Source organism: Rhyacophila brunnea, unplaced genomic scaffold (genome assembly GCF_057557595.1).
Source record: "Rhyacophila brunnea isolate RB1 unplaced genomic scaffold, BYU_Rbru_1.0 scaffold_21, whole genome shotgun sequence".
In the NCBI taxonomy this organism is placed as follows: Eukaryota; Metazoa; Arthropoda; class Insecta; order Trichoptera; family Rhyacophilidae; genus Rhyacophila; species Rhyacophila brunnea.
In genome coordinates, this window is record NW_028232871.1 from 16584392 (window position 1) to 16605530 (window position 21139).

The following is a 21139-nucleotide window of genomic DNA, read 5'->3' on the forward strand; positions in this document are numbered from 1 at the left end:
AAGTAGCAATGATTAGCTTAATTTTTTTCGATGATAAGAGACTTAAGGCGATACCTCTACCTACCAGAGGCACCGAGCGGAAAATACGAAGCTTGCAATTCGTGACATTTTTTTGATAATTTACAATTTAAACTGTATTAATTAATATGTACTTATCTGAAAACATTAAAAAGGAAAATATTTTTTATTTTAAGTCAAAGATAAACTAACAATTTGTCAAACGATCCCATCTTATTATCACATACATTTTATGGTTATAATTATTATTAAAATTTAGTTTATTAAGTTTTCTATGTTTTGTCTAAGAGATTTTTGACTAATACATAGTTTTAATATTTTTATATTTATTTAATATTTATTTATTTAATAATAATATAAATGTGTATAACTTGAAATCTTTGTTTATTGATATCAAATCGAGCTTCAATATTGGGACCATACCTAAATAAGATTTCATATATTATGTTTCAAAGAATAACTTACTGGTAATGGACGTTCAGTTCTGTTCTAAATTCTTCAGCATTTATTCTTATTTATTATTAGTTGACATGATTTTTCACTAAATCGACATGGCTTATTACCTATTTGTTTTTTATTCTTATTATTTTAGATTGTATTTTTAAACTTGACATTAGCAGTACCTTCGCGAAGGCTGCTATGGTGGCTGGTTTTGTTAAGTACTTGCATAAAACATAGTTATAAAATAGTCATTAGTGTGAACATTGGTTTTTATTATTTGGCCTCGATAAAGGGAATGTTGCCTCAAACACTAACTAAACGGGGTGCCTACACCGAGTGAAGTGAAGGCATTTGGTATTTTCATTTGAATGTACAAACTGACTTCGCAAATTATTCTTATTGATACTAATATCGTGAAATCTTAGGTGGCCCGTAGAGAATCAACGCAACCTCAACATAATTTGAACTTCTCTGATTCCGATCTCGCGCACAAACAACATGTTATCACAATTTTGAAAACACTTCTGAGAAAAGATGCTATAAGTGTTATAACCAATAGAAAAAATCTTTTTGAAAAAACTAAGACACCCCGCAGGAATCGAACCTGCATCTCTCTGGTATCGCGCCCACGCACATAGAACGACTATGGTAAAGGAGTCATACTTAATTGTGACACATTTTAACTAATGGCTTTTAATACCAACTGAAGTGCTTTCCGAATTGAGTTACTATTGTCGATCGGCTTTTGTATTTTAAATCAAAGTAGGTACCTATTACATTAATTACTAACCGACGTCACGGATCACTCCAAGATTTTTGTTGCAAGTTACTTGAACTTGCATGTTTAACTAACTATTTTTTTTATTTAGGTTCAATAATTAGAATATTACATTCTTAAATCTTGTGAATTAGTCGTTGAATAAAAAAAAATTTTTTTTCGACCATGTCCGATCCTTATAGGATCATATGGGCCTCCACAGAGTAGAGGTTTGTATTTACAGATTTTGTTTTTTACGAGAAATGGATGTCAGCCACTTGCTCAACCTATTAGGTCCATGCCCTGACTCACACACAAATTGAAAAACAATATGTGTACTTGCCAGACCCAGGATTCGAACCTGAGATCCACGGCATGATAATTAATAATTAATAATAATAATAAATAGTTAATTAAAAACATGTAATCTGCTAAACGAAGGGAAAAAAATTGGAGTGCATTCGTAAATTACAGACAACATTGTATTTGATCATAGCTTGGATGTTACTGTGATTGTTTCATTGCAACTGCTAGGTACCTACTGTTTCACTACTACTACAAACTACACTATTGTTATTGGATCTCATGGAATATTGTAGTGGGAAGAGAGAAAAAAAAACAACGACTTGGACGAAAAACATGTTATTCTCACGGCCTTCTAGTATTGTCGTGTTGTTGTTCATTTGACAAGATCATGAAAATGGCTGCAGCCTCAGCTGAAAGCGACAACCATGCAGCGTAGCTAACAATAAAGTTTTCCGCGCATATTATTTTAAACTGTGTGTATGTGGATGGGTGTATTAGGTTACATAATATATTTTTTTAATGTCAAAAAATTACATATGTAACGTTGATAAATTGGGACTGATTCAAGCATGCTTAGTTAAACTCTGGCTGGAATAGAAGATTTTTGGCTCTGGTCAGCCTCACTTACCTAAACAAAGATAGAAATTAATTAAAATAATTAATCATAGGTAAAGGCATTTTCACATAGTGAATGTTATATTAGGTAACATACTTTTTAAAACTTAAACTGCCCTAGCCCATTGAGTCCTTACACTAGATCATGGGCGGCCAACCTTTTCAGCAGCCGGGCCAGATTCTAAAAATGAGATTTCCTCCCGGGCCGCATGACCTATTTTTTTTTATTATACAAAACAAAAACGAAATATATATTATATATCATAATAAAATAAAACAAAAATGAGAATCAAACATATTTATTAGATTAGACTTTTTTTTAAATACAATTTGAACAAAATAATATAAAAATAATAAATTTTAGTGAATAGTTTGATTTTGTGTGGCAGAACTTTTTCGACCATGTCCGATCCTAATAGGAACATATGGGCCTCCACAGGGTAGAGGTTTGTGTTAACAGATTTTGTTTTACTTTGGCAGAACTAAGTGCATCAATATCGATATCGAGTGAGGTTGTTCCTACACGCATACAGTTTTCCAAATACACATCAGTGATTCGTGTTCTCACTCGGGATTTGATAATAATATGCTTCATCCGACTAAAAAGCATTGCATTAGAGCATGTTTGTAAAATGCAGGATATTTCTCCTTGTCCAAATATGTTTTGTAAAACTCTTCCAAACCAACCTGATGGAGTTTCCCCTTTAATTGTTCATCGCAACACATTTCACTATGTTGTTCACCATTTGTAAATTTCCCGGTAATAAATTCACGTCTACTGAGAATAGCGTTACAAATGCAGCAAGAAGCACACAGTGCTTTTTAAAATCTTGAGCCAATATCGAATCTCAATTTGTGAAATTTTCTCACTGCTCCACGGGCCATAAGTTGACACCCAGTGGGCCGCGGGTTGGCCACCCATGCACTAGAACTAATAGATATTTAAAAACAAAATGAAGTTTTCACCAGCTGCGGGCTTCGTATTTTTATATAATCGGCCGAACTCTCTACAAACTAGGCCAACATGGGTGAGATAGCATTAGTATTTTTTAAATTGAAGCTTTGCATGCCTTGCTTCAATTCTGAACTACAAACTGGCGTATAATACCAGCTATAGACTGTGGTTTATTGTCACAAAATGGCGTTGTGGGTTCATGGATTGACTGCTTCCAGTGATGAAGAATGAACGTAAGCAACATAGACAACAGATAGGCAACCATCTGATCCCAGTGATTCTTGTTTTATTCAGGTTTGAAAGTCGAACTCGGTTATTACGATCACGGATAAAGCGAGATCTCGGATGTAAAGAGGAAACATTCGTTTACATTTTAGTTTATGATTTTCTCCATACATTTATTCACTGTTCTAACGAGCAACTTATCGGATATACCGAGAAAAGTTTTTCTTAAAACTGTCAATGTGTCGATCGTTTAAAAACATATCGACCCTAAGCAATAAAATCCGACAGGACAGGATGCCGCCGAGATCGCATTACGTTTATGACACGAGTTAAGTGTCTAGGTACCTACCTAATTGGTGTTTTTGTCGACAATATTGGAAAAGTATCCAAGCATATGGTTGAAATAAGTAAAAAATCCAAGGTTTGTGAAGTCAGTAGGTACAATAAACAACTTATTTTGTAGTTTATGAATGCCATGCTTGTTTCGGGGATTTTTACGATGGTTTTCAGATTTTTTTATTTTCGACTTTTTGTGTTATGTTACCACTCATTTAAAAATACCTATTCTCTGATATAACGAGTAACGCTTATAACGAGGAAATTCAGTAGGTCCTATCTTCCTCGTAATAACCAAGTTCGACATTTATTATAATACTGCTTGTTATTTCCGTTGACTTCTGTTTCACAATGATGTGTATAAATAAAATATCAATTAATTTGTGGGACTGATGACTGGTGATGAATTGGATGTCAGATGTGGGATTAATGACTGCATACGATGACCCCCTGATGTGTGAATTTCAGAATTTTCATCTCGAGGATGTTTTCCGCTTAAAGTTAGTGCTTCTTCAATTTTATAAAACAAATACTTAAAAACCATCAGCAGATAATTTATCCAGAACCAAACAGACAGCAACTGTCATCGTGTCAACTCTGTTATTTATTTTATGGAGATTTTTTACTTATTCTTGATTTACATTATTCTGCCGTATTAATTTTCCCCTATTATTTGTGAAGTTCGGTTGCTATTTATGAAGGATGTGTTTCATTTCATCGAAACACCGTTATACGTGCAATGCTCCCTAATTTATTCAATTCGTGTGTAAGCAGATCAGTTTAAGTTGTCTTGTGCTGACCGCTGCAGCGCGAAAAGCTACTCTTCATATTTATATTATTTATTTTTATGTATATTTAATTTGCGGTACGCGAGATTTTAAATTAGTATATAATTGAAACACGCCACCGACTGATAAATAATGTAATTTGTGTTCACTCTGGTCCGAATCGTTGAACATTGCAACCGTTGAACATTATACAACAATCAACTTTATTCCGCGTCAGTATTCAGTAACTATTTAACATTTAGATGTACTATTATGTAGCGGTGGTGTAGTAGTGACAGATCGTCTGCCTCTAAATCCATCAGTCGCAGGTTGGAATCCCGCACCTGACTTGTTTTTTCTTCGATTTGGGTGGGTTGGTGGTCGAATAGCTAGCAAATTTATTTAAAAAACGCCTGTTAAGATAACTTCAACTTTGTGGAGATCCATTTTATAGGCTCTGGCTATATATGTTTTTTACCTTGTAAATAGTGTCACTTAATAAGTATTTCTCAATTACATATTGCCAAAACCCAATTTTCTTTTTTTGCAGGTGTTTGGAATTCTCCAGCACATGCCTCAAGTTAAATTTGTCAATTTGAGCTTCAACCGTCTCTCCGATCAGCTGGATGCCCTCAACAAACGCGCTTCGCACAACGCCTGCTGGTCGCATCTCCGCAACCTCGTTCTCAACTCGACGAGAGTCGACTGGGCCAGCGTTCAAGCTCTGTTAAAACTCCTCCCTGCTCTCGAAGAGTTGCATCTGAGCCTGAACGAATACGACCACGTCAATTTAATACAAGATTTCGAAGGAGATAAGCACATTAATGGAGGAAGTAACGCTAATGATGCCATGGTTGTTGATGATAACAGGAACGGTACAGAAGACGATGAAGATAAAGAGAATCTTAATTGCGATAGAGTCAATGGGTCTGTTGGTGCTAGTGATCAAAGCAGACTCGGAAACGAAAATGCTGTGAAAGGGAGAGATGTATTTAATAAGACTTACCCCCAAGTGAGGAAACTGCACTTTAGCGGAAATCCCGTGAGCAGCTGGCGAGAAATATGCAAATTAGGCTACGCCTTTCCAAATTTAGAGTCTCTCGTGCTGAATGAGTGTCCGCTGAACAGTCTCGACGTGGACGGAAGCAGCGCCAGCGGCTCGGAGTTCGGCAGGTCAGAGAGTGAATGCGAATCTGCCACGCCAGTGGAATCTCCACATAACGGTTTCAGGTTGGCAACTGTCTATTCATCTCATGCTATTACTTTTTTGTTTGGCGTCTTGTCACATTTGTTTATTTTCTCCGCAGGAACCTTCGATTCTTGAACCTGAACAACACCGAACTGGCCACGTGGGACGAAGTGGACAGACTAGGGAGATTTCCAACCCTCACCAGCCTTCGAGTTCAGGTCAGTTTTTTTTCTTCAATTTGAAAACATTGTCTCATTTTTTAACTATGTAGATGTGTTATGGATCATCGATAATAAAATTACATCAGGAGTTGATTTGATTTTGTCATAATATTTGTTTCAGGCTTTCGAATCTAAATTGAATATACCGTTGCTCGATCACTATAACAGATTGTATTAATTCTTCTATACCTAGCTGTTTTCTTCCGAAACAAAAATCTAGGCTTATTTTTCTTTCAAAAAACACATCGATATCCTAGTGACTAGTCCTATAGGAAGACAACTCAATTTTCAACTCAAAAAAATTCAACGGGTCATAAAATCGAACAACCCTTTCTGTGATTAATCATTAATTTAATTATAAACGGGAATGTCTGAGTTGAATTCCATTGTGAACTTACCAATGAAGTTATTTTGAACCAAATAAAAAATAAATACATTTACGTACTTCAAAAATCAAGGCTTTAACGGTTTAAAGGTTTTGAGTTAACAATGCCATTCGATGCAGAAAAGTCTCCTTTTTATAATTCAGCAAAAAAAATAGTCAAAAATGTCTTCAATGTGTCATAAAATCGAATAACCCTTTCTGAGATTAATTAGTAATTCCGTTATATAATCAAATTTATTGGTTAATTCCTTATTAAAATGTACAATTTCATTGTGTATTGATGAATTCCACTAAATTAAATATAAAAAATCATACAATTTCAACGAAATCAAGGCTTTAAAATTAAAATGAGAATTACTGCAAAAAAATCAAACGCCATTATCTTGGAACAAGGTTTTATGAGTTGTTCCCCTATTGAACTGGGGGTATCGATACAATAAAATGAGAATTTGTGCATAATTTTCAAACGCCTTCAAAATCTTAGACTTAGAATAAGGTATTTTGAGTTATTTCCCTATATAACTAATGCATGGAGTCATGTATCCCTTATTTCGAAATCATTGTTTTATTTTCTTTGTAATTTTGAAAAAAAAAATACCGTGCATAAATTGAAACAGAAAAAAATCTCACACGTTCGATTCTGATTAAATTTTTGAATTTGCATCTCAGAGAACATACACTTTTAGGGCGTCGTGAAAATGTCTTCCACCCCTCTCTAAAGATGTGTGCGGTGGAGATGGTGAATGGCGTATAACCAAATTTATTATAAACGCCGATAAAATACCTCAATAATTTAGCATGTTCTACATAATATTATTGTTATAACCTACACAATCAAACATGTTTTAATAGGGCAATCGTTCAAATAAGTGGATAACATTTTCGTTGTTAAGTCGAATCCCTTTAGCTTACATTATTATTTTTATGGTTGGTTCGTCCTTAAATATGTCGTGACCTCTCTCAACGAACGGCCCTTGGCTTTTAGGGCCCGGGACCGAATCCCCGATACTAGGTCAAGGGCTTCTGGGCTCGCGGCTTCCGGGAATAATACATTCTGCTCGCCTAGGTTTATGTTGCGAAATGTTTCTTTACGTCGCCTATCATTTCGATTCGTTGGATAACTGTACGTACATTTTATGGGCTTTTTACCGGTTTATACAATAATATAATAAATGCCTACTATTAAACCGATTAGATTCACCAAAATAATATGCTGAATTCAGTGCTAATTTTGATTCTTTAAATTGATTAGGTCAAAAATAAAAGGGCTTATCACTTACACATTGAGATACCTACATAACAATAATGACACGGTTGTGATGGGTTTTTAGATACATTGTACGTTTTATTGTATTATATCATGTTAATAGTGTCCTGAGCGACTTTCACCATCTTTTAAATTAAAAATATTAAAGTTATTTGGTTTAATTTGAATATCTCAAAGAGTGACTGTTGTGCATGTCGAAAATTTAGAGAACCCTTTTGCTCCTTACTTACTCAATTGTAATTCAATTGTAACATAATTTGAAATACCTCGGAAACATGTATTTTAAAGGAGAAAAAATCTCGATAAACAATTGTAGTTGGTCCTGGACCATGGCCCCACATTCTGAAGCGGGCCCCCAGGCTAGGATTTTTGGCGGGCGCCCCTACCTATCGCTAAAGATAAAGGCAGTGTGGTGCTCTCAATGACATTAATATGGACGAATCATCTGGAAAAGAAAATGACACTCACTTTATTGTCGGGTCTGCCGAATGGCATAATCTGTTCTAACGCCATTACAATAAAGGTGATATTGCTATAAATTCCTGATGCTTTTTGTTGGGTCTGCCGAATGGTTCGGTTCGAACGGGTTAGCTCAAATGAACATTGACATTAGAAACACTGCTCTAACGCCATTACAATAAAGGTCATATTGCTATAAATTCCCGTTGCGTGATATCGCATAATGGAAATTTCGTGACGTCTACCTATACATGCGAATGTGCGAATTTACTTGCTAGCTACTGTATTGAGTGCGTCGTCCATTAATAATGTCATTGGGTGCTCTACAGTACCGTGTTCCAAATGGTGTGTGTTTTTTTTTTTGTATATTTCAATACGTCCATTTGAATCATGGAGTTGTCGAATTTCGATCCAAAATTAAAAATTGTATCGTAAAACTGCATAATTTAAAATAATATCATTATTGAAGAAATATAGCGCCACAGAGAATCTGTGATGTGTGTTTATATCACTTATCTGGTCGACTCCCCACGCCGGGCCCTTCCTGAGCCCGGACCCCCAGGCTAGAGCCCTGTCAGCCTCCTCTTTGTGGGGACCATGTCCTGGACTCACATACATCGCATTCCGGGCGTGCAATAATATTCATCCCGAAAATTCTCAACAATTAACTATGCATCTGATGTGCTAATATTGTCGACGATCTTTTGTAATTTTGAATCAACGGACCTCTCCAAGTATTAGTTTTATTGAAGTGTTACTTGCGCATTTTTTTTTATTTAATGAATACTACACAGGATTTAAGAATGTTGCAGTTTTTATTGAATATTTTAATAGTCAAAATGAAAATAATTCTGACAGCAGTAAAAGTCAAACAAAAGAATACCAAATTAAAATCGAATTCCTATGCAGTCTGTAGTAAATATTCAAAATTGGAAGGAACAAACAAATAAACATACTTTGTATTTTTTTACATATATGTACATATAGAAACTATGGAGTTTCATATTATTAACAAATTATCAGCGGAATAAACAATATAAACAATGAAATATCAGTAACAAAATATTTCAACAGCTGTTTCAGACGAACAATGAATTGCTGTCTTTGATCGAAGCTTTATCATTCTATTCATCTGACAAAATAATAAATGACATTTGTATAACAATATTGTAATTATTTAACCTTCTGTCTGCCCATGTTACACGTTATACCGCTACCTTTCAAATGTCTGACAACTCAAAACAAATAATAAATATAAATATATTATCTTTTGTGTTAGGTACCTACTTTAATTTTAGACTGACAGTTTTATTATTGGTTAAGAACCGGTATATAAAAAAACATGCGCACCTCTTAATCCAAACAATTTAGTATGGCTTTCCAATAGTCGAGAAATGATTCGAAATACGGGGCCAACGTGGTTAGATGTAAATTGTACGTAAAACATTTCACCGTGAGCTTTCTTATCGGAAAGAAATGGCCGTATAAGTCCTATACGGTCTTCAATTTTATTAGATTCAATATGAACATTAATTCAATTTTCATAGCTGATTTTGGCAAAATTCATGAATTCAAGAATGAAAACCTAACCTAACCTAACAAATAATCAAGTATATCGGCTATTTTCAAAATTTGTTTGCTGCTGAATTCCTGTTAAGTGTAAACCGACAAGAACCATGTTTTATGACTATACGACCCAAAGAGGTTGGACGGTCCTTAATATACGGCCATATATTTCCGATACAACATTTAACTGTGAAGTGTGATACGGCGAACTGCATGCGTACAGGTTTCCGGACACGGGCCAACGCACATATGCACGAATGTAAGAACTTGGGCAATCGTTATTCTTAAAAAAAAGTTCATTTATAATGTATTTAATATAAGTTACGTAAATTTTCTTTTCGGTTTCGATACATTATCGATACATATATTTTTTTAATAATGTTTGTCTATTTTATACTTATATCAAAGTTTTTGATCAAACGAAAAAAAAAATCGCACAGAATTACGTGCTGCCATTTGCCTAAATAATTCAATAAACAAAATAGCTGTAGAAATAGTTAAATATTACTACGATATAGTGAACATGAAAACATACAATTGGCACTTTTATTTCTTCATTATTTCGACGCAAACTTTTGATAATTCGTTTGACATGGGTTTTAAAAAACTATTGACAATTTGACTAAAAATATTAAGTAGTTATTACGTATTCTAATAATTTCGTGTCCAGCAGCTGCTGTCAAAATGATTCATCCATCATCGAATTGGTTAAATAAGCTTTTAAATCTAAAAAAACTCTCCATCAATCATCTTATCACGCTCCAGCATACGAGCATAAGGAAAGCACGAAGTTACGCTACCTATTTTAATTTTGCAACGCGTAGATCGCTGCAATGTGAGAAAGGGTCGGTCACGACTATGGCATCCTCAAGGTATGTCCATAAAAATATCCCTGAATTTCTTTTACTTTTCGGGCTAATTTTGCGCCCACTACAAATCCTTGCCTTCCAGTGCCCACTTGTGTCTTATGGCACTTATGGCACCCATCAGAATGTAAACTGTTCACACTTTCCTAATCATAGTTGTAAAGTATAGAGAAATATGTTATGAAAATTATTATAATTACCCATTTAAATAAGAAGGTTGTTTACAATTATTTTTTTCTACAATGTATAATATTTAAGTAACATGGTCATGTTTATACGTATAGTCAATAAAGTTTAATGGTTCTTTACATTTTCCAAAATGCGATGCAATCGTCGAATCCGGTCGCGCCGCTAAAGCCTAACAATACAGCCTGCGGTGCTTTGACCTGTGAACGGCGTTAACCCTTTGACCGCTGGGTTAATAATAAGCGTCGTGCTTACCGCAACAATTATGGTTTACTTACCGTTGCGAAAAAATAATAACTCTTCGAAGAATTATAAAGAATTTACTTTTTAACTTTCATTACCTACCTATATTAAATAACTTTAGCTCCTGCATTATAATTGGGCAAGCACAAGATCCCGCAACTTCCTTTGGTCCATCGCCACTTTTACCGCTTAAGCGTCAATGACATTGAGCTACTTTACAAGCTACAAGTCGGCGTTTTTACAATCTCCTTGTAAACTTGCCCAGTGTCATCATCAAAGTAGCTAACAAGCAGATTGTAAACAATCTACCGAGAAAAGTTTAAAGCTGGGCTACTTTACTCGCTACTTGCTGGCGTGTGGGCCGATCTGCGTCTGCGCAGTAGACCTATAGTGGCGAACCTGCCGGTAAAAAAACGAACTACTAATACGTCCTGTCAAATAGTACCAAAAATGACGGTTTCAACTCGCTATCTTGTTGGCTTTTGAGCGAGTGGAAAGTTTTCTGTGTCATCATCACAATCGCACTAGCTGACTCGCCCGCTTTTTAACTCGCCAACTAGCCGATTGTAAAGTAGCTCAATGTCATCGACGCTTTACCGCCGTGCAGCGTGTATACCGCTCTTGTCAAACCGCTGCTGCGTTAGGTAGGTTCAGCCAAGGAGATGGAATCCTTGAATCTGTACCACAATAGTACGAAGTTTAGCACTCTCTGGCTGCATCAAGCGACGTGAAGAGCTTCTTCAAAATTACGTCAATTACCAATGACAAGTGTCAGCTTACAAACTATTGCTTGTAACGTAAAGAATATTGCAGAGAGACATTATACCATTTTTTCTTCGATTAGTTTATTTTCGATTGGTGAAATAACGTCATAATCTTCACACAATTTTTAGTTTCCACCAGAGCGTTAGAGCGGAGCTCGGAGCAGGAGCACGGAGCACTGGAGCAATAGGATTTTACCCGGAGCAGAAGCAGAGCCGGAGCACCGAAAATTCGTAGTGCTCCACTGCTCCGGATGTTTTTTTTTATTATTAAATTTTCGTTCTAAAATCCAATGAAAATAGTACCTACTTATATTTTGACACTTTGCAACACTGGAGTTATTTGAAATATGGCAATATTTCCGAGTGATAAATAACCTCACTTTTTTGACAGAAGAGGCACTGAGAGATGATTTGCTGTCGGGATTTTGTTTAATATTTTTCTATAATCTAAGGTTTAATAGAATTAATAATTAAATGAGGATTATTTTAAAACTACTTTTAAAACTTTTACCCGGAGCGGAGCCGGAGCAAGTATTAGGTCCCGGAGCGGAGCTGGAACGGAGCAACTCAAAAAAGGGTCCGCTCCAACGCTCTGGTTTCCACGACATATCTTTGTTATAATAGATGATTTTTTATTACGGTTTTATCGTTTGGACATATTTTAAAGACGTCGTGGGGTCAGACCACATCGACCCCATAATGTGACGTATTAAATCTTGAACTTTGCTATGCCAGTTTAGAACGTGTACCTAGCTTTGTATAATATGACAGCTAGTAGGTAGTTACCTGTAACCAGTTTTTAACTGGTTGTTGCAGAGACGCAATAGATCAAGTTTAATGTGGCACGTAGTGTTTGTTGGTGTTGGGCTCTTATACTTAGTGTGTTACATTATTTATGTCATGCAATTTGGATCGTGATTGTCTTACGAAATTATGTTAAACATTATTTGCAATTATTAACTACATTCGCCTATTAGCATCCAGGTTCGTGAGGTATTGGATTTATATATTATTATCATTTGAGGAGAGAAATTTATCATTCCCCATTCAGTATCATTTTATGATAAATTGATAACTGTCGCTTTAAATAATTAAATATGTAAGTATTTCATTTTGTAACAAAAAAATCTCTCGTAAACGGTACCGTGTTTTATGAGGAATAGTAAAGTTGTTGTAGAAACTCATTCGCCCTACAAATTCGATCCTTGCTTTGAAATGAATGAATACACGATTTGAAAAAACTAGTTTTTTACCCGACTCTACGACTTCAGAGATGGATAGGTCCACATTATTCTACTAAGGCTTTTCCACTCAAGACTATACTCAAAAAAGGCGAGACTGTAACTAAAATTCCAGTCAGTATCTAGCTAATGTATTTCAATGTGACTCGCTCACGGCAAGACTGAGGCCTTATGTTATAACTTGTGACATGAAGTCACCCGACGACATGGCGTAATTGTGACGTAACCTCAATACACGCATCGAGGCGAGCCGCCTAAGCACACGGCTCACCATAGATATTATTATGCTGAAACACCTATTTGTGTATGGGGACAATGAATAACGCCAGTATTTGAGTAGCGTTAATTTCTCGAATGCTATTATCACTCCGGTAGTACGTCACAATGATGTCATATGACGTCATGTCGACCGGGTGACTTCAACTCGCAAGTTACAACATAAGGCCCCTGGGGCCCTATGTTAGAACTTGCGAGTGCAAGCTTCCCGGTCGACATGACGTCATATGACATCATTGTGACGTACTACCGGAGTGATAATAGCACTCGAGAAAATCACGCTACTCAGACAGCGGCGCTATTCATTGTCACCATACACATATAGGTGTTTCATCGTAATAATTATCTACGGTGAGCACTGCGCGCGGGCGGCATGCCTCGAGCGTGTATTGGCTGACGTCACAATTACGTCATGTCGTCTGGTGCCACACGAGTCGATAGTTAGGAAATCGGGGCCCTGGAATCTCTCAGTTTCAAAACGTTCGCAACTAAACTGAAGACACGCGACATGCTAGTCTCCCAGTTTCTCAGTTTCCAGTCCCCCATAAAACAATGGTGACAACTGACAATATCAGTAGATTCGATGAAAAATCATATTTTCTTACCAAAATTGCTAGCGCTGAACTGAACAAGCAATAATAACTGAAGACGTCAAATGTTAGAGATGGGTGAACCCATTTTTATTTTTTTAATTTGTGGCAGAAGTTGAGAAATACCCCTACTAATAATATTCCCGTAAAGATATTACGGAAAAGGCTTGGAATGAAGTAGGACAGGCAATGGGTTTGACAGTTCGAGGTTATGATATTATTATTTCAAGTGGACTTCAGTAGTGCCGTGTGCAAAGCATCAGTCGTTGGCCAGTTTATGAGTTCCATCAGCAACCAGTTCGTCGGATTTTAGTTTCTCCGTGAGCGAAAGTCCTTAGTAGTACACCGTGGGGATATTGTATCATTTATTAATATAATAATACATATTTATTTATTTAAGAAAACAAAACATTGTGGACATAACAAATCTAAATTCAAGACGTTCACAACATGAGATTTACATTATAACATATTACCCTGAGAGAAGAAGAGAATATAAAAAACATAAGTACATTTTTTCACAGAAAAATAAAATTTCGAATACAATACAATAGCACGTCACCGAAAATGTCTCCTTGGGGAGCGCATTGACTAGTCTTGCACCCTTGCAATATTATACTGTCCAATACATAATGTTGCTTATTTCAATATATATATTTCACAATAGTTTTACAATAGATTAAAATCTTCACGTCTTAAAATGAGTTTCCGGTTTGGGAGAATATAACTGTTTGCAATTATTATAGGACTGGATTGGTTGTAAATATGGATCGTTTATCCGCAACAAAGTAGTAACTACGAAACAAGCAATTCAAATAGCACAACGGCGATAAATATTGGAAAATCACTTACTAGGTACTTTTAAAAACGCAATTTGAAAAAATACACCTTTTGGTGTGTAGTAAATAAATTAAATTGTGTTATGTTTTGTAAGGCATTTAGACGCACGTGCTTATTTTAGTAAAATAAACCTGTCGAAGGTCGACCGTGTATTGTTTTTTTAAACACTTCTTAAGTTTTTTTTTGTTGTATGGAACTACGTCGTTTTTCCGAGCAACGTAATAATATGTATAATAAAATAAATAATTGAATCCGTATAGCTAAAAAAACCCATTTTGTGAGCCTTGACATTGAACATTGTAGTCAGAAAACCAAACCGCTACAAACACTATCACAGCATTCAGATAGAGTCAACCTTTGACATATCGGTTGCGTATTGGAACGTCCGTCATTCAAACGTATGTGAAATATGCTCCATAGTGACGATACAACATTTCCCTTTCAAATATATTATGTCACCCCCACTGTTTATCAAATTAGGCAAATAAAACTCCAGCGTTTCGTTGCTTATCTCCCCAATCCAATTATAGCTTCTGGCTGTTCGTTAATCGTGTGCTGCCCTCCGAGTACATTTCGGTATCGCCTTAATTTGGAGAAGTTTTCCTCGCGATATTTTCACTTGATTAATTTCGTTCAATAGATAAATTATCTTTGGAATCCCATAAGAATATTTAGGATAATTTATTAAATTTATTGACTAATAGATAGGTAATAAACCGGGTAAACAGTGGCTACCAAATTACAAGTATTTTTCAATTAGGTAGGTACTTATAATATTAGAAGACATTCTACCACCGGACCATGAAAACAAATGCTTATACCGAGTTGTAATTTATTAATTTGAGTGTAGTCTGATAATCAGCTTTCTCAATTATGGATAATCTGCCATTATTACTCCATGTCCAAATGCTATAAAGACAAGAGCGTGAATTTTCGACATGCACCCTTCTTGTGATACAGGCACAACGCAGTTTCGCCCTTGTACAATATAACATTATAACAAATGCATAATATGTGTTATGAAAGAGTGAAATAGGCAGGCCTCCAAATGAACCGGAGCGCCGTTCCTGTTCGTGAAATCGGTAAAATTATCGCTCCGGCTCGTGGAAAAAATAATTTGACCGTCTGAGCTAGATAGGCCATTGCCATCTCCCGTCAAGTCGGGGGCGAAAAGATGCTTCCTCTCCTCACTCAGTATGCTGGTGGTTTCGTCATCGTCTGTCATTTGGTACTTGGGAGTGTACAAAATAACACCGGAATGGTCGAAAACGGCGCTTTTTATTTGGAGTATAGGTACCTGGTGCTACATTTTATATGATTTTAATAACTTTTGCGGAGATCAAAATGTAGGTACGTGTTTACAATTCGACTGTCAAAATACTTCTGCTGCGCGGTGTGTTAGCTGTCAGTGAGTACAAAATGCGGCGATGCCATTCATGTATTTTTTAACGGCATTTAGACAATGTTGCCACGTATTTACTTTCCGATAATGGCTCGGGCCTCTTCAGATCCAATGAGGAGACATCCCCAAATGGGGACCATTCGTGGGTGTAACAACATATATAATAAAACATCGAACACACTTATTTTTATGAAATACACATAAAATTAAATAACTATGTTTTTTTTTAACTATGATAACTGGGTTTGGGTCGAAATCCCGAAGGCCGAAATCCCGAATGGCCGAAATCCCGAAAGCCTAAATCCCGAAAGCCGAAATCCCGAATACCGAAATCCCGAACGCTGAAATCCCGAATGGTCGAAATCCCGAATGGCCGGAATCCCGAAGGCCGAAATCCCGAAAAATAAAAAAAAATGCAATCACCAATAATTGCGCAATCTTGAATTGCGCAATTCTCGCAAGAGAGACAAAACCCATTTTTTGTGGAAATATTAATTATATTATAATTTAAGATAAGTGTTAAGATTGCGCAATTTTTGCAGGAGAGACAAAAACCCATTTGTTCTACAAAAAATGGCTTTTGTCTCTCTTGGGAAAATTGCGCAATTACTGATGTTTGTGTTTTTTTATTTTTCGTTCTTTTATATTTACACAAAAAATGGGTTTTTGTCTCTCTTTTTAAAATTATTGATGTTTGTATTTTTTATTTTTCGGGATTCCGGCCATTCGGGATTTCGGCCTTCGGGATTTCGTCTGGCACCCATGATAACTGTGTATTGTTCTTAAGAAAACTGGCTCGTAAACTTTTCCATTTCGAGCGCTGGAAATAGGGCAATCGAATGTTGCTTGAACCTTTTCTAGTCATTATGTGTATGTGGATGCAATGTTCCGCCGACATCCGTCGTATGCGCGATGCGCATTTTCGGCTTGGATGTTGCTCGTGCAAGCCAAATCTTGACTAAATTATTATACTGCGATGTTGTATTAATTATTAATAATGATCAAAGGTTGACTCATGCTCGCAGGCTGTATTTAAATGACCCGGAATGTTGCCAATCGACAGCCAAATTGACAGATTACATAACTAAAAGTAACCATGGCAACCAATGGCAACGAATCAGCGCTCCACGACGTCAATAACGATTGCTTTTTTCATGTTTTCAATTTTTTACTGGTGTTACCATAAATTATATATTCCAACTACCTACCTACATAGTTTTATCAAACTTTTTTGGTTCCGGGTGTGCGCACACAAAAATTACATAATGACCAAAATGGTGTTGAGTCTCTCCCGAAGCATTGTCCATCTCACTTAATGTATGTTTTTTAAAAATTTAACATGGATAACGTAGGTATTTCCTTGGCGTTACAGTAAGTTGAATAATCATAAAAAGGCTCTTTGAAATAAGTAAATTTGAAAGTAGTATAGGTACTTATCTAGACTAGATCTTTTATTCATTGTGATACATTTTAACAAATTTCAGAATACAATTCATAAGTCATCAGTGGTTACATAATATTGTCTTCCGCCAATGTAATATTATGGCGCCCTTCTGGTTTCGTTTGCTTCACAGACTTGGCCAATTCATTAATTTGCACCCCAAAAGTTGCAATTTCCAATTCTGTTGCGCGTTTTATTGATTCATCTGTAGGAATTTGTAAAAAATTTCATAAAAAAAAACTCCAGAATATTATAAATGTTTGACCAGCAGCTCCTTAGCTAATGAGACTGCAAGACTACTATGACTTGATTACAGCAATTCTTGGACCAGTAAAATAGTTGGACCGCTTTTATTCGCCTAAGAACATTGTGTTATATTTGTACTGCATCTCTCTCCCAATTACCATGCTGCCGAACTTATTTTCCTGAATCTATTAGTCCGAATAATTCCGAAATGTCAGAATAATTCTAATTTGCTGCTACAGAAGGGCCGCAAATTGTATGGTTATTAAATGGTTTACAATAGATATTTCATTACAATTTAAAACCAACTTTTATCGGGTCTGGGACGATTTGGCACCGGACAACTGGACACCACGGAATTCGAAAATAAATAGACGTTAGGTACTTATAGGTACTTTTAAAAAAAAATTCAATATTATTATATATATTTCAATGATTATATTATGATTTAATAGTTGGTGAGAATGTAAATGTGCAGACGTAAACAATGATTTAATCGTGCATATGTTTAAGTTCCAACGAAAAAAGAGTTTTTTATTTTATATAAAGCCTTAGGCATGGTAATTCTCAATCCGCGATAAAGAATACATTATGTTAAGAGTAAAATGAATTCAAACTACTAAGTAGTAGATAGAAACTGATTAAAATACCTCGTCTACGCGTGTCTACGACAGTGCGGCGTCCAATTGTCCGGAGGCCTGTCGTCCCATTCCCCTTTTATCTGGTTTCTTTTTTTTTTTTTAAATAAGACGTGTATGTATGGAAATAAGATGCCCTGAGACGGCATCAATGTATTGTTAGGGTACGGCGTAGGGCGAGTCCAGGTTTCATACTACGTCAAGCTAAACGCTGATTCTGGCTTATTTTCGAAAGGCGATCACACGTACGTATCAGTTCAGAGTACCTCTGTTGATACTACACAGTGTAGTACACATATACCCCACTATCATTGTGACGGGAAAACAAACTTGTATTCAAATAAATAGATAGAGATTAAAATAATTGCAAACAGTTATATAGGCACTGAACTAATGTATAATAATAAATAATATATAAACATTATCATAATCATATTTTGCGGCACGTGTTTGAAATGGTGACGTTGCATTTTAACCTATGTAATCATTTTACTTTATCTTGCAAACAAAATGTGCAAATAATCGCATTAGCAAACGCTTTTCGTATTTGTATAAATTTTATATTGCGTAGTAGATATTCTCCTTATTTACAGGGTTCGAAGTGGATCGGAAACTCTCGTGTATAATTCATCTGTCCGTCTTATGGAAATATTAAAACTTACGCTTTGTTTGGTGTTTGCTTTATATAGTTTTTCTTCATTTTAAATACGAAACATAATACAAGATAACAGATAATATTATGTATGGCGTGTCTGTCGTAAACCCATATTTCTACAGGCAATAATCAGAAATATTTTTGGGCGATTTCAATTTTGGTCAGCAAACAGACTATTAATAAATGGGCCATGAAACTAACTAGTGACATTTGAGAATGCTCGTATTTTTAAAAATATTGGAATACTTACCTTCTAATCAAAATGTATGGTTGTCATAATAATTGTTTTGTGTTTTATTACTGTACCTTAAACAAAAGATGGAAGAACAAAATACACGATAGTAAAATGCGAAAAATGACGAATTAGAACGAGAATTCGTATTAACGTTATTGTATATTCGATATTAATGAGTTCAATTTGACTGGGACACATTTTGTGTGAAAGAAGTGAGTGTTGTTTGTGTCTAAGTGAAATTTGAACTGAAGACTGGTACCCAATAATAGGATCATTTCCTTTTTATTTTTAGGTATGTATTCCGCTTAGAGAGGGTATAATTGCTCTGATTGCGACGATCTTATGAATAAATTCGTAATTGAAATCTTTCCGGAGCATAAATAAATAAAATAAAGTACCATGTTTATGAGTTGATTTGATCAAGAATAGTAGACGCGTTTTAATTTAAAAATCTTAATAAAGACCGCCATCTTGAAAATAATTTATTCAGAGTTGCAAAAGTTTTTAAAAAAACCCCAATAAAATATGCGTTTAATCCTTTCCACGTGGACGGAACACCTGTTGTACACTAATTGATTGGCCATTCAATATAATTAGCATGTTATTTAAATGCGGTAATTAAAAAGTAATTAAATGCTCTGCAGTCAACAAGTTAAAAAAATAGTCTCGCGACGAATGATAAATTATCAAATACATTCCAAGATTTCAAAAATAAGGAAGAAAATTTCTCTAATCCCACACATTTGTATTCAAAAGAAGAACGATCAGGGGATGGATTTTTTTAACCTATCGAACATGACAGGTGGCACTGCCACCTGATATATAAAGTATGTAAGACCAGTTTGTTGATTTTCAAGCAAATTTGATTTGAACCAGCTTTATTATGAGATGTTTGCTATGGATATTTTGACAAATTTGATTTTGTGCCTACTAGAAGGTAGTTATATAAAAATTAAATCGAACGTACTCGGAAAATTTTCGAGGCTTCCGGTTCGTAAATTTTTCCATTTCGAGCGCTGTCTTATAATAACCGCAAAGTGATGCTCATGATATTATTATATTAATGTGGCTAGCCTTTGTTAGATGTAGGAAACTTATCTTATTGAGAGTGAGTACCTACTTAACACGTCATTTTCCGACGCTTCTTCAAAAATACTTTGCCGCCCACATAACTATGGCGACGCCTTGCAAAATATAACGACGCAATTGAGAGTGTAAGGTATCGCACGATAGTCTATCTCTATCGGATACTATCCAACAAAACGATATCTTCATAAATATTTTCGACATAGAGATAAGAATTTAAAAGAAAGCTTTAATTTAATATATCTAATGAACTTAATTTAATTTTGAGAAGCATTTCCATTGTTCATTTACTGCTTTCTAATTTAAGATAAATCGTTGCATTGCATATTTTCTCCATCACAAATATTATTGTTTAATGTACCTACATTAAACTGTAGGAAAATTATTGATTGTTTATTAACTAGTTTTGTTACTTATGTATAAAGAATTAACTGAGGATATACCTAATACAATTAGGTCAGAATACTAACGGTTTATTGAATATTATAAATTACTAATGATATTATTATGAATTATGACTGTGTACCTACTGAAGACGATGGTAATTATTGCTAATGAACAGTAGAATACTGAACTTGTATGAGATGAAAGGAGGAAATCACGAACACATCTCGATGTAAAATTACTTTAAAATATTTACAAGACAAAAATAACTTTTTATAGTTATACAACGTTTTTAAGTTTTGTATTGAATCATATAAACTTGACAATTCTATGTATTAATAATTTAGGACAAATAAGGCAATTGTTAACAAATCAATTTTTGCTATTTTGCAACAAACAAACAAATATAGAATACTGAAATGTCATTTTGATTTCCATAGTAACGCACGTATATATTAATAACTGTGTTGCTAGGACCACCCCTTAGCAACCAATAATATTGGATTGGATGACAGATTTCTTCTCAAATAAGTTTTCATACA

At 35.2% G+C, this 21139-nt stretch overlaps 1 protein-coding gene across 1 annotated transcript in view; it reads left to right on the forward strand.

Moving 5' to 3' along the window:
* Positions 1-21139, forward strand: part of mlt (tubulin folding cofactor E like protein mlt) — a 121267-nt gene that overhangs the window by 80344 nt on the left and 19784 nt on the right. Inside the window, exons 3-4 of the mRNA XM_085949211.1 lie at positions 4971-5650; positions 5728-5827. Of these exons, the coding sequence (XP_085805337.1) occupies positions 4971-5650; positions 5728-5827 (780 nt within the window). The remainder of the gene's footprint in view (positions 1-4970; positions 5651-5727; positions 5828-21139) is intronic.